Raw genomic sequence first — 15731 nt, 5'->3', positions numbered from 1 at the left:
ATGTTTCCCTAAAAACTCAGTTTTTAGCTATATTTTTCACCAATTTAATTATCCTGTTTTTATTATTTAGCAAGCTTTTCAACTACCTTAAAAATGAATCAGAGAATTACTGTATAAATATAATGTTGTATACTATGTTGTTATTGTTATTTTTCTAGGGAAGGAAGAAAGCCACAGATATGTTCCTTATAGCTGACTAATAGATTTACAAATTCTAAAGGAACTGCAGTTTAAAAAAAAAACAAGCAAAAAAAAAATCAAATGTTGAAGAATGTATTACTGTGTTTTTAAGCATTAATCATTCAAAAGGAACACATTTGAGCTAAAGAGTAGAAGAACAGATTTTACAAGGTCTGAATTTTTATTTTGACTCAACCAGTAAGAGGCCTTGGCAAGTTAAGTTCAACTCTCTGCACCTGAGTTTCTTCATCTGTAAAGTACAAGGTGGGACAAGGTGACTTCGACATCTCTTCAGCCTCTAAAATTTGACTACACCACTGGGAGGTGGTGACCTGTGTCAAGAGAACAAAGTTGCATGTCAGCAGCACTGATTGAGAAAAAACCAGTTACTAGAGATAAAAGCCATGTTGGGCTTTATCTCCAGGTCAAGAATTCTCCGGCCCAGAGCCTGCATGCTTTAGACCTACCGTGGCTCCCCTCTTCTCCTCCTTCCCGTCACACTGCGTTATTCTAAAAGAATATGCAAGGGGGAAAAGTTCATTGTTAGAGCAATTTTACTTTGCCTAGGATTATTAGAAACTCAGACAAAAATAATAGTAGCTGTGATTGTGTTTTCTCCTTAGAGTCAACTGTATATATTCCCCAGTCCGAATACTCCGTTGAAGAAGATGTCGGTGAGCTGTTCATTCCCATCCGGAGAAGTGGAGACGTGAGCCAGGAGCTGATGGTGGTCTGTTACACACAACAAGGTAGCTCGATTTACCAAAGAACTGAACTGTCCCCCCAAAGATGTGTATATAAGACTCTTTGACATGTTGGAACCATAAAATTATGCCTTGAAGGGTATGCTTTATTATTACAGTTTTCATAAAATACAAAAAAGCACTTATCCAGAAGTCTTCCTTCACTATTGTATCTCTGAGGAGGAAAAAAAGCAATTACTAGAGATAAGAGGGCCTAGAAGCATTACTGTTACCAAAACATACGTGATTTGTGTGGTTACTTATTCTAATACTCAAAGCTGTTTGGACTGCAAGAAATTGAAGTCTCCTTTCCTCGCCCAAACCAAATCATGTAAAAGAGGATTATTTTTTTTTAAGGGGTGGGGGTGGGGCAAAGAAATACATATCCAAGGAAAAGAAACTAATCTCAAAGTAGTTTGAAACTCTGAATTTCAAAATATTTCTTTTACTCATTGGGTAAACCTCCTCTGAATTTCAAGATATTTCTTTTGCTCACTGGGTAAGCCTCCTCTAAAAGGTGATTTTATGTAACATCAAATTAAAATCAATATATAATATTCATTAATAGACCAAATATCTTTCTAACAAACAGGTAGATTTTCTAAGAATGTAAAAGACGAGGTCATATCGGCAGTTGATATCTGAGCAGACATTCATGAAAATTCCCATTAATGTATTTATATGAGTTGAAAGGCAGTAAAGAATTGTGGTCAGAAACACAGACTTCAGGGCCCACCTTGGGCCCTGGGTCCCAGAGCAGGTAGTTTAATCTCTGTAAACCTCCAGTGTGTAACCCCCAATAGACTGTTGAGAGGATTAAGCAGGTAATGCATGGAAAGCACTTGGCACTTTGCCTGCACCCAGTAAGCACGGGAATACAAGGAGCTATTATTTTGTAATATTGTGTTCTTCTGAAAGACCAGTGGCAGGAAGTAGAGAAGAAAACACTTGAAATGTAATATTCTTTGTATGTTTGAAACCACTATGAAGGTGCCTCATGATGCTACAACAGTATGTAGGCACTATTGCAATTGCCAGAGAGGTTCAGATATACAAATTGACCACGAAGATGTTGCATGTTCTACATAAACATCATTTGGATTCTCTACCCCCAGGCACGGCAGGTGGAACTGTGCCCACATCAGTGCTGTCCTATTCAGATTACATATCCAGGCCGGAGGACCACACCAGTGTTATCCACTTTGACAGAGATGAGCGTGAGAAAATGTGTCGCATCATTGTTATTGACGACTCCTTGTATGAAGAAGAGGAAACATTCCATGTCCTTCTGAGCATGCCCATGGGTGGGAGGATTGGATCGGAGTTCCCAGCAGCTCAGATTAAGATCATCCCTGACAAAGACGATGGTAAGTACTAATTTATTTGAAAATTATTCTGCCTATTCTACAGGCAGACCATCAGGCACAACTTGTGACAGATAAATGAGAGTATAAAAGAATTATAGCAGGCATGTGCATTTTATATTTGGTTTTATAGTGTATTAAGTTTCAAAGTTGGCTGCATCAATTTGTCTGTCTTGATTCAATATTTTTAAAAGGCAAAAGTCACACTTATGTATGTTTTTTTCCTCCGTACAGTTTTCTTTTACAATGCCATTTACCATTAGGTGATTAAATTTTTCCAATTTCATGAGGAAGAATAGAAGCAATTGTAATCGATTTATTTCCTTTTTGTTTGATTTGTTTTGCTTTTAAAAGCTTATATTTTACAATGTTAATCTCAGTATTTGAACTTGGTTAACAAAGAAACCCATCTGACAAGACTGTTAAACTAATAACTAGAAAGATAATAAATGTGTGGAAAATGAATTTTTTTAAAAAATGTGTGGAAAGTGAAATCCAACAGGCAGCTCCCTGCCCCCAAAAGGAGGTGGGTTTATTCTAGACCACTCTTCCTGTGGGAAACTCAATTACCATAAAATAATCCCACTTTCAGAATAGAAGGGAGTATAATGGTGTTAATCTTCTCAGCTCAAGAAATAGTTTGCGCCTGAAAGGGCTCCTGGTTGGCTCAGTCAGAACAGCCTGTGACTCTTGATCTTGGGGTTGTGAGTTAAAGCCCCACATTGGGTGCTGAGATTACTTAAAAAAATAAAACCTTAAAAAAAAGAAAAGAAAAAAAGAAATAGCTTGTGCCTTGAGAAAAGAAAATAAATGCAAAAGTACAAAAGACAGAGACAACAGAAAACACTCTATTTGTTTCATCTGACTAATCTTTATCCTTACCACTTACCTGACTTTCAAAGCCAGAAAGTCTCTTCAAGTAAGAGAATTGGTGTCCTTTAGCCAAGAAGAATCTCCCACATCCATTATGTACTCCCCAACATACTATAGTTGACCTTAATTGCCAGCACTTGGCAAGAGGTCTTTCTGTTTCACTGTTGAAAGTCATCTTAATCCATCTACCATATACTTCTCTGCACAAATATCATGAAGAGAAATAAGGAAACAAAAATGTTTTTTCTCTTCTTCCATGAATCAAAATGTCTCTACGGTGCGTATTTGCTTCTATAAGCCATTAATCTCCCGGCATTAGGTCAAAGCACTTTGGTTTGAAATCTTTGTTTTTTATTGAGTCACTCAACTTTCACTGATATCCTACATTAGGCATGACATGGTGATTGATTGGACAGGAATGTCTGAAGAATAATGTTTGGGCTTCTAGCTAGGGCAGTTGAGTTCACAGTGGTCCAGTTCACCGTGCTAAGGAGAATGGGGAAGAATACGTTTAGGGATGAAACAATGACTTCATTTAGAACATGTTAGTTTCAATGGCCTGCATGCTTTCAAAGTGCTGGACATGGAGTAGGAAATTGGAGATATGGGTTTGGAGATTAGAATGAACATAGTCGTACACTAAAGACATTGTTGCATACTATCTCTGTTGATAATAATAAAATCACTGGAGAAGATAAAATTGCTTTAGAGGACATGCAAATTAATCCTCATATGATTTATAATATGGGCATATTCTACTCAATTCTCTTATTTTAAAAAACAGTGTATTTCATGAATGCTAAGGAGACAATACGAAATGATGAAGAGGAAGGTAGTCACTACAAGGGTAGAAATTCCAGTAAAGAAAGTGCTAGAAAGAATCTAAGAATCAAGCACATTTCAGTGTCTAAGTGCTGTAAAGCATTATAAATTGGTAATATCTCACATGCAATAAGCTAGGTCATTATCTTAATTTTTTTTGCCTGTTCAAAATTTTTAACAAGTCTATTTGAGGGATTTTTTTTCAACATGTAAATATTTCAGTCAGTTTTTAAAATGAAACCCAAAGCTTATTTAAGAGGAGTTTGCTTTGTGGTCATCTCTGTTGGAATACTTCATCTTACTAGCTGTCTGGTCAGATTTTACTCATGTATCTAATACTTCATCAGTAAAATGGGGATACTAATTTTACCTATGTTTTAGTCATTTTAGAAGTTGATATCTTATAAGTGTGTTTTGCTTGTCACATACATAGTTTATAAATTTAAACAATATTGCTAGCCATAAAGAACTTTCATCATCGAGAGAGGAAGAATGCTGGTTTATAAGGAAAAAGTCAAATTTCATACATGTGCAATAATACTGAAACATACAAACAGTTGTCCCTTCTGAACACTTATAGGTACCAGGAACTTTACATGAATTACCCAGTTAAGTCTCAAAACCATGCTATGGAGTAGGTAGGTATCTCCTCTCCTCAGCAAATGGGAAAACTGGATTTAGTCTAAGAAAAGTGCTTAAGATCATACAGATGTAAAGTGTTGGATATATGTCCTAAATTTTGGTCTATTACACTCAGATTTGATGTGCTTCATCAGTAGGCTTTAATGACTCCTGACACTCATCAAGGAGATTAAAATATAAGCAATACCTAATGACAATTGTCATAGCATCTAGAAAAGAATAAATATAGGTCCACACTGATAGGGAGGGGAAATGTATGGTTTCTGAGGGTGGCCTATCTTTTAGTCACTAAAAGTTATGTAATTGGAGTAGGGAAGATGTTCAAGCCTGTTACGTAATCTGGATGAAATATTCCTCCTGGTGTAGCACTCTTTGCTCTGATTGCTGGGTTTGTTTCTGTGATAATGGTTATACCAGATGACAAATCATCTGTCCATTCCCTGACTAGTAAGAAATAAATTCTTTGTGACTTTGTAACTCAGAGCAATTGGAATTTTTAAAAAGTGAATTGATTCTCCAAAGCTAGATTATTCCTCAGTGAAGCAATGGGATGATGTTTCTGTGCTTATATAGGAGAAGATCAAAACCTAGACCACAAGTGACTCTTCCAAGGTCCCAGTATCAGAAGATCTCACCCGGGACCAAGGGTTTTCTCTGTGCAGACTGTCAGGGGTGTGAGAGTAGAAAGGGGCTCAAAGAGCAGAAATACACCTGACCAAATCTGTTTAGAATCTTTAAGAAACAGCTAAAGCCGGGGCGCCTGGGTGGCTCAGGGTCCTGGGATCGAGTTCCGCATCGGGCTCTCTGCTCAGCAGGGAGCCTGCTTCCCTCTCTCTCTCTCTCTGCCTGCCTCTCCATCTACTTGTGATTTCTCTCTGTCAAATAAATAAATAAAATCTTTAAAAAAAAAAAAAAAAAGAAAAGAAAGAAACAGCTAAAGCCTTCATTGTGTTTGGAAAAGACTGCCACATGAGCTACACCCTAATGTAAGAACAATGCTGTCATTTTGGGCGGCTCTGGACATCCTCCATTACTGTCTCCAATCCTCAGTACTTCAGTAATGGTTATGGCCTCTCTTCGCCGGGAAGAGTATAAAGTCAGGGCTAAACATATTTCACTAATCTTCACTGTCAATCTGTGGAAGGTAATTAAGGAACGTTCGAGCTGAATCCATTTTCTGCTTTTGTGGCAGCAACCCACAGGGGTTTTAGCTGAAGTGGCTGGCTTCCTTGACCACCCTGAACAAATTACCATTCTAGATATGAGCCAGGGACATGTAAGAGGCAGCACGGTGAGCCCTATGGTAAATGTAACTCAACTGAGCGCCGTTCAGAAGCTTACGGACATCAGAAAAGCTCTCTCACAGCAGGACTACTTTAGAGGAGAAAAACATTTCTAATACTAGGAAAATACATCGTGCTATGGTGTGTGGGCGAAATATGTTTTATTCATTTGTGCTGAGCTGAAAGACCTGGTCATCATCCTTTTTTCTGTTTGAATACCGTTATTTACATTAGGGTAAGCTCCCAATTAAGTAAAGCTAGGCCAGTCATTGGAAGGAATGGCCAAATTCAATTAAAGTAATAGCTAGACAAAACAAAGTTACATTCTGATTTAGTGTGCTTGAGTTAGAACAATACTAAAAATCAAGGTACAGGAAAATGAGTCTCTAGCTGCTTAGAATATTAATTCATTGCAGCCATTAGCAGACTATTTGAAATAGCTGGTGACACTGAGGATTTAGTGAATGCCAATGGATGTTCAGTGCATGAAAGGTATTGCTGGAGTGCACTGGATGGTAAAGATTATACCAGGTGTTCCCCATGGCTAGGATTCTAGATATAATGTTGTAGATATTCTACACTTGGAAAACAACAATAACATAAAATAATATATGAAATATTCTGCCATCTAAAAAAAATTGAATCCCACATATCATACAGAGCAAATATTTGTTGTGTGTTTACAAAGAGTAATGAGATGATAGGTAGAGGGTACAGAGACATTTAAGACATAGGCCAGAACCTCACAATGCATACAGTCTATTTGGGAGGAAGAAAACTAAGTGCATAAAAGGTTAAATGAGAATCATTTCATTTCAGTCATAATTTGAAACAGTAAAAGGGAAACTAAGAAGGCAGAGTGGGATTAAACACAAGTGCATGATCACTCTGTGTGTCAGAGGAGAAGCAGAGGAACTTGAACAGCAGGGAAGGATTCAGGTAAATGGAGAACAGAACAAAGTATTCCAGGATTACATGAGTGAATACTTGAGGGAAGGCATGGGTCTGAGAGAAGCAGACAATCCAGTTGGGCCAGATTGCCTTTCTGAGGAAGGATGAGTGCTCAAGTCCTTGAGTTGGCTCTTGGACCTGGGTTGTAGATCCACTTTGCTATTTTCTAGCCAAGGAATCTTAACCAATCCACTTTTCTTCTTCAGTCTGTTTTCCTCACTGAAACATGAGCATATTATCGCCTGAATTTTCTACCTCTCTCAGAACTTTTGTAAGGACCGAACATGAGCTGTACAAAAGCACTTTAAAACCTAGCTAAAGAAGAGAAAAGTGGGCCTCATGAGCAGTAGAGTCTGAGAGATTGAAGCATATCGTGGGTGCCATTGAATGTGATAAGGAGTTCCAAATGTATTAGGTAGGGAGCACTTGGAAGTGTTTGAGTGAGAGAGTGCAACAGTCAGAGCTGTATTGGGAAGTTATTAATTAGATAGCCATGTAAGTGAACACGATTAGAACCGAAAGTGTAGTGAGATTTTGATACTGGCAAGGAAGCAGCGCACTGCTACAAATACGCACTCTGACTTGGATCTCATGCAGGCAGGAAGGAGGAGGGGATTTTACAATGTATGTTTCTGAAAACCTGTGTGTGTGCTGGACAGGTTCACAGAAGGGAAGGTACCATTCACTGTAAGAGGTTAGGCGAGGGGACGAGCCAAGGGAAAGGAGATTGGAAGAAGGGGAAAAGTTATTTAAACAGGTCAAGTTCAAGTTAGCTATGGGTTCATGCCAGTGAAACCGGGTAATAGGCCTCCATTATTATGGAACTGACTAGAGTTAGGGATTTGTGTTAAATGCACAGTTGCACACCTGATGGTGACAACTGAAAGCAGTAGGATGCATGAGACCCAGAAGAAAAAGAGGAGAGGGTAAAAGGGTAAATCACTGTGCAGTACAATTTCACACATATTTCCAATAAATCAGGTATATAAAGTAGAATAACTAAAAGTTATTAGAATATATATCTATTAAATATTAATATACAGATTTGAGAGCTGTTAGTTGCAAATAAATCATTAAATATTATTTATTATATAACAAGGAAACTATGGGAATATGCAAAATGAAGCACATTATTGGAGTTGCCAAACAATCAGTACACTTTTGGGCCCTTTCAACTGGTTTTAAACATTGCCTCTTTCTAAAATAACTAACACTGGGGCACCTGGTTGGCTCAATTTGGTTAAGGTTCTGAATCTTAGTTTCAGCTCAAGTTATGATTGCTGAGTCGTGAGATCAAGCCCCACGTCTGGCTACACACTCACAGGGAGTCTGCTAAAAGATTCTTTCACTCTGCCCCTCACCCTCTCTAAAATAAATAAATCTTAAAAAAATAAAAATAGAATAGCTAATATTAAAATAGTGTGCTTTTGTTCCATCATCTTATTCAGATTTTCAGTTAAATTTAAGCCATTTTATGGTAAAAAAAAGTTACTTCATACCATTTTTTGAAATTATAACGGTTTCAGGAGGGGGTAGTGCAGAATTACAGGCTTAATTCATTATTAACAAACTCATGCGTGGGAGAGGGTAACAATAAGAGCATTTGTAGATATGAATGAGTGAGTCATTCACTAAATCTGTGTAGTAAGATCCAGAGAAGTGAGACTTCCCAGGTTTGATCTTTGGGAGGACCCTCCTGATCTCCTCTTCCTGGTCCTGTCTACCTATTTGTGAACCTGGTTGGCCCCAGTGCCCAGCAGCCCAGCTGTAAACAGGGAGCCACTCCACAGTAGGCTGAGGTCAGGGGCATGTATTAAAATCAGGCAAATGAGCTCGAGTCCGAAGGGAGTTCATTAGCAATAGGAGTACATTTGATTCAACCGGTTATGGTCAGTAGCTCTAAAGGACCTTGCTGCTATACTGCTGTGAACTCCCTTAGTCTTCTGAAAACTGTTGACACGGTGCACTACTCGCAGCAGGAAAGGCATGGAGAGCTTTGTTCCAGTGCACACCCGCACACTTGGTAAGCAGCCACTTGAATCTCTCCCGCTAGGCACATGAAAACATTCACCGCTGCTACCAGAAAAGGCAGAGGCTCCAGAGCTCTTTAGGAGACCAGCTAACCATTTTGTATAATTTATACTGAAGAATGACCTTGTTGCCCCCAAGAAAGTGAGCACAGGGAACTGGCCAGGATACAGGGCCAGTCCACCCAAGAATAAGCTCTTACATTCATGGGGTCTAAATTTGCAGGCATGTCATTGGCTAGGGTGGTTCTAAGACATTAAGATAGTGATATTGAGGGCCACCCGCGTGGCTCAGTGGGTTAAGCCTCTGCCTTCGCCTCAGGTGACACAAGCATCATCTGTGTATTAAGTCTTTTGCTTGAATTATATCGTTTCACACACAGACACACAAACTCTGAGCAAGGTTTTATGATGCCTTAGTGTCATCCTTTGTGAGTGGTTAGATAATTTGCTCAGGGTCACATAGCTGGTAAGCACTGGGCTAAGTGGACAAGGAGGGACCATGACACTAACCGTTAGGCTGCCTTCTGATTCTATGCTGTTCTACTTAAAGATAGTAGGAGGTATCCTAATAGAGAACTTGACTAGACGATATAATCTATATACTTCTATATACATATAGCCCCCCCAAATCCTAGATTAATTAAAATGCTGACAGTTACAGGCTTTAGGTGTAAACTCTGTTCATAAACTATTCAGGTTCACCTGTTACAAATTTGAATTCTAAGGATCATTAGGAAAGCACAGTAGTGTCTTCTGGTACTTCAGCTGGACAAGGAGCAACATTGATTTTTTTCCCCATCATTTAGCAATCTGCCCACTTCTTAAAGGATCAGATTCGGGCTGTCTTGTCAAATCCTTATGGGTGAATGCCATCTTGTGTTTGTTCTGTCTTGTTCATGGTAACACCAAATGCCTGACTCTCATCTCTTCCACATAGGAAAGTGGGTGCTGGCTGGGTAATACTATCTTGTAGACATCAAAGGGTAACTGTTGCTGATTTATTATCACTAAAACCCTGGAAGTAGATCACTAAACCTTTGTAGAAACCTCAGGATCTCAGTCACAGATGAATTCCATTTTAGTGCTAAAAATCACATAAATCTGAAAAGTGACTTCTCACATACTAGACTTAGAGATTTTTGTGAGGTTAAAATTATTCAAAGAGGTGTTAAAGTAAAAACAATAAAAACATAAGAGCTTGAGTAATTAGAAAAGATCTTTTAATAAATGTAATTGTTAGCATCTGATATTGTAAATTATTTGCCAGAAACAGCTATAGCTTGGCTGAAGACAGAATTTCAAAGCCTTGACCTTCACATCCCATGATGTAAGGAGAGGCCAGAGTCTGTAAAATACAATGAATTTAACACAGGCATGATGATTTATTCACCAAGTCCAGACAAGGCATATGTATCTGGTCTGTTGTGGAAAACACACACTTCAAAATTTCTGTTATTAAATGGACAAGATCATCTCCATTTATGGTATTAGAAGGAAAAAATAAGAAAAAAATTCGGAATGTATGTACTATTTTCTGACACTGTTGATCTGCCAGTTCATTGGTCACCGTAAAAATGTCAATCTTGTTCATTTGCTTCTTTATAAAACCTGTCACCATCCAGAAGCAGTTCTCCTGGAATTAGGGCTCCTTACCCTGTGGCCAGGTTCTCTGTGTACCTTCCGGGACACACGCTACAGGAGCAAACAGATTCAACATGGCGAACGATAAGACCAGGCTCCCCATGTAATGGGAGCTTTCAAAGGAGCATCCAGTGTGGCTTCCGTTCTGGAAAGGCCAGGTCTCCTCCACACAAAGAGCTGAGAAGCCTGAGTCATGCGAGTTGGCAGCTCACAAATTGATGTGCATTATCACATGCCCCCTTAGGCTGTGACAATCTCTCAATTGCACAGTTTGGAACGAGCCGAGTCACAGTACAGATCAGCAGTTGCCAAGTTGAAACACAGTCTTATGAAAAGAAATTAAATAGTTGGTAGAGCTTTATTAGCGAGTACTCTTTTAAAAAGTCTGAATAGTCAGAATATAGGCATTGTGAGAGAAAAAGAGCTCTCTTTTTACACCTCCTCAGGCTGCAGTATATCTCAGCTTCAATTTCCTTGAGGGTGTTTCACCAACAGTCTGTCACACTCCCAGGAAGTATGCCACAGAGTCAAAGCTCTGGGCTCAAAATGCCAACAAGAAGCTCATTCTTTTCTCCTTCTCCTCCCCTTCCTCCTCCACCTCCTCCTTCTTCTTCGTTTTCTCCTCCTGCTTTCCGTCTAGAATCACACCTCTTTAGAGGGATAACTTTCAAGACCACACTGATTGCCAGGGAAAGCTTGAAAAAGCCAAAGCCAGGGAGGGTTCTTCATGTCCTCACTGCTGCAAGGGGATATCTTACAAGACACGATTATAAATAGGGTAGGTGTTCACTTTACTCCTTGCAGGTCGAGAGTGCATGGTGTGTGGCTCAGTGAACTGATGAAATGCTGTCTACACTATGCCTCAGGGTTGAAAGAGACACAGAATGTTTTAAACTCACTTTCCAGAGGATCTCAGTCTTCCTAATGAATCTAACTACCATGTTTTAACTAACACTGGTCCAGGATGCGTATTTTGAAGTTCTTTAAATGTCAGTATGTCTAAATACCAGTGTTACTGGATCCAGTTCAACGGTACTGAGGGGACAAATAAACTACCAGCAGGAGAAGGTGTTTGATTAATTCTCCGAGGAGAGCTTCATTACCTTGTTCAAAACACTGCATCATCCCTTGATATTTCTGTGAAGAGGGAAACTCCATCAAACCCTTGTGTCATAATTATGGAAAACCCTATCATTTGCTTATGTATGGAATCTTCTTTTATTTTTAAACAGTAAAGGGGAAGTATGTTACCATGGATCTAGTGACTTAACTTCTGAAAGAAATCAAAGCAAAGTAGGGCAGGTGGTTCTTGCTCTAACCTGGTTTTTTTCCTGTGTTCCTAATCTTGGTAAGCAATTCTACCGGTGCTAGACTCCTTTTTCTCACTCCCCACCCCAAATCCCTAATTCTGCCTCCTTTATATCTTCAAATACCATATCCTTACTCTCTTTCCTGTCTGAACTGCTGACCGCTCATCCATCCAGCTTCTTTTGCCTAGATTCCTGGAGTCCCTGTGAACCAGTTGCCCTGCTTCCAGTGTGCCTACCCCCAGCCTATCCATCCCCCAGGTCCCCTAAACACTCATTTTATCACTGCCCTCCGCTTCTTAAAACTGAGCACACTTTGGGGCACCTGGGTGGCTCAGGAAAGTAAGTAACTGACTCTTGATTTCAGCTCAGGTCATGATCTCAGGTAGTGAGATGGAGCTCCTCACCCAGCACAGAGCCTGCTTAAGATTCTCTCTCTCCCTCTGTCCCTCCCCAACTCATACGCATGTGCAGGTTCTCTCTTTTTCTCTCTATTAAAAAAACAAAAAACCCGACTACACTTCTCACGTGATGACTTCTAGGCTAAGATGACTTCTAGGCACACCAAGTCCGGTGTGATCTGGCCACTGCTTTCTGTCTTTCTCCTAACTCCACTTCCTCACCCTGAGCAGCGTCCCAAACATGCCAAATGTTCTGCAGTCCCCAGATGTGTGAAGCTCTGTGCTGCTGCTTCTGCTCGGGATATCCTTGCACTCCACCCCCCTCATGCTCTACCTGGTGAACTCCCATCAGTGTCTCAAAATCCAGCTGCTAACAAGAATAATGACTAACCAGCACGAACTGGCCCTCACTATGTGGAGGGCATGTGCTGAGCACTTAATGGCCACTTTCTTATTTTGTCCTTTCAAAGGAAACATCCACAATTAAGGGACAGGGGAAAGATGAGAAAATAACCAGAGGAGAGTGGTGTTATAGAAGGAAGAGAAAAAAGGAATTCAGGAAGACTGGTATGGTCCACAGCGCTCTATTCTGAGGGCAGAAAAAAGAACACAGATACTCAATAAGCAGTTGGATTGAGCAAAGAATAGGGCACCAGTCAACCTGGAGAGAGGATTTCCAGATGCTTTGGAAGATGAAGCCAATGACCAATAAGTTTTGATGTCAATGGGAGCTAAAGACTTAAAGATAATGGATAGTCTTTTAAAGTTACTATTCAGGGGAAAGGAAGAAAGGAGGAACTTTCAGATCAAATAGTGATGCTTGTGGCTGTGAACGATGGTGTGGTAGTATTGAGGGAAAGATTATGATAATCTTAAATTGGAAAGAATAGGCAAGGAGATAGATATAATTTGTAACATCAGTAAGTAGCAAAACCAGGTAGTACAATTCAAGCAATTAGAATTGCTTCATGCATGGAAGCTATATGCCTGGGAAGCCAGATTGCCTGGTGTCTGGTCCTGGCTTTGTCTTAGGAGATACATCACCTGTCAAGACCCAGTTACCTCATGAGAACACCTATCTCTTAGGGCTGTTATGAAGAATAAATAAGTTAATATATATGAAGTATTTAGAATAACAGTATGTTTAGTTAGCATTATTATTGCTGTCAAAACAACAGTGCAATAGGGTATTTACTTTCTGCTTCAACTACTAGACCAGAAGCTCTTCAAAGACGAGGGCTGTGTCTCCATTGGTACAGCCTGCGCAAAGCATGGTGCTTAGCCCCTTATAGGTGCTCAATAAATATGTAATAAATGAATGAATGAATGAATACCTAGAGAGAGCAGGCTGACCAGGGCTACTTACTATTTTTTAATATGAAAAAAAAGATAGAACAGAGCTCTAGTTACAAAAAAAAATGCATGAAACACAGGAAATGTGTTTACAAAATGCTAAAACAACAAAGTGTGTACATTTTAAGAACAAAATGTGTACCTTTTAGCTCACTTAAATTTTTGAGGTCCTTCTCTGACAACCAATGTTAGTCTCCCACCTAAAGTTTGCAGAGCGGCATTGCCCTTGCTCTGGACAGCTCTGTCTGCTCTGGTTTCTCTTCAGCGGTTAGATTAGAGATGCTCAGCAGCTTCTTAAGTGACACTGTATTTATCTGAACACTAATGGTCTTGAATTGGCTTTTAAGCTTCCCTATATAAGCCATTTATTTAACTGCCCAATTCTATTACCAACCTCCTCTCTGAGCTACCCTGTAATCACCAAGATTACAAATCTCAGCCATGACTGTTCCTCAATCCCAACTCAGGATGTATGGAGACACCTTAGGAGGTGATATGGCTTTATTTTATTTTATTTATTTTTGAGCAAAAGAGAGTCCGTGCACAGACTGGGGGAGGGACAGAGGGAAAGGGAAAGAGAAAACCCTAAGGAGACTCACCACTGAGCACAGAGCCTGATGCAGGGCTCAATCCCACGACCCTGAGATCATAACCTGAGCTGAAATCAAGAGTCAGACACTCAACCTACTGAACCAGCTAGGCACCCCATGGCTTTATTTTTTAATTTTTCTTTTTAAAAAAAAATTAGTCTTTGATTCTCTATAAATTAAAACAGAGCACATGTTTGAAAGATTAAACAAGGTGCTACCTTAGGAGTCCTGGATGTTACCAAGTACGTTTTATCTAAATGTAAGAAGTCATATGAAAAATCATAATGTCCACATTTTTATCATCTTGGTTTAGGGTTTATCCTTAGTTTTAATAACGAGTGCAGGAAGTAAGCATGAACAGGTTGTGTGAATGCTAAATGAGAGAAATCGCTGCCAACTACTGTCATATTGACAAGGAAAACCCCAGTCTCCAAGAAGGGCAAGAAGAATGTGCATGGACCTGAGAGCTTGGTGATACGACTTCACACAGACCCACCTGGATTATCCCCATGTGGTAGACCAGAAAGTCAAGAACCAAAGAGGCTGACTTCCCCAATGTCAGGCATTTCAGAAGTGCCTAAAAAGAGACTAGCACCCATGGCTTGTGGAACAGTTGTGTTTTTTCAACACCCAAACACAAAAGGATAGAAGACTCTTGGGACCCCTTTCATGATCTGTGCTGGAAGCAATGGAGCAGAGGCAAAGCTGCTACTGTGTAGCACTCACAAGGAGGAACAAGGAAGAAGGATCCTTAGAATAAAGGAGCGCATTCCTCTCAGCTTGAAATGGAGTAGTTTTGGCTATTTATTCTGGAGTCCTTTCCTTTGCCGCCTGCGGGCATGTTTCAAGTGTCAATTGTTGAGCAGTCTGTGGTCAAGATTATTTATTTTTCAAGTGTCAACCACATGCTTTTATTCCCGAGACCGCACACAGATTGTGTTTGACATTATGTTGGTCATAATCTTTCTTCGTTCAGCTGTTGGGATTCCCACATAAATCATCCTGATGTCAGAGTCTCCATTGATTCTGAAATCTTACTTGTAGAGTTCACATTAGTCAATAAGAATAAAAATGTACACGTTTGCCTCCTGATCAGTGGTTTTTGGAGCAGTAACAATTTTCAAGATATCAGGAGTTTAAGCTTTAAGTGATACCTCATTTTCTTTCCCTCCTATGATGATTTTTTTTTTAATGAAAGAATTTATCTTCACAATCGAGGAATAATGAGCTCTAATATTCTAGTTTTCTCTTACGTAGACTATTGTGTTCCTGTCTTGTCACTCAAGGAGACTGTCATTATGCATCTTTAAAGAAAATATTCAAAAAATTTTCACCTCTCCAGGTACTTTAGTTGTTTTCAGAGAAAGAAGAAAAATGATTCTAAACCTTCTAATGTGACTGGCAGAGGCAGACACTTGGGAAATGTGGCAATTATTTTGTGATATTACTCTAACATTAACTCTAATACTAATTGGTGTATTCTCCCTCACAAGATGGGCGTTGGAGCCCAAATGATTACTTTGAATAAGAAACTCTAGAAGCGGTTAATCC

General features: G+C 39.6%; 1 protein-coding gene across 2 annotated transcripts in view; it reads left to right on the top strand.

Annotated features, from left to right (window-relative positions):
• FREM2 (FRAS1 related extracellular matrix 2) overlaps positions 1-15731 on the top strand; it is a 186604-nt gene that overhangs the window by 90563 nt on the left and 80310 nt on the right. For both annotated transcript variants that reach the window (XM_032314782.1, XM_032314781.1), the window contains exons 5-6: positions 804-929; positions 2039-2290. In XM_032314782.1, the coding sequence (XP_032170673.1) occupies positions 804-929; positions 2039-2290 (378 nt within the window). The remainder of the gene's footprint in view (positions 1-803; positions 930-2038; positions 2291-15731) is intronic.

This window comes from Mustela erminea, chromosome 15, assembly GCF_009829155.1.
Source record: "Mustela erminea isolate mMusErm1 chromosome 15, mMusErm1.Pri, whole genome shotgun sequence".
Classification (NCBI taxonomy): Eukaryota; Metazoa; Chordata; class Mammalia; order Carnivora; family Mustelidae; genus Mustela; species Mustela erminea.
This window is presented reverse-complemented; position numbering and strand designations above follow the sequence as displayed.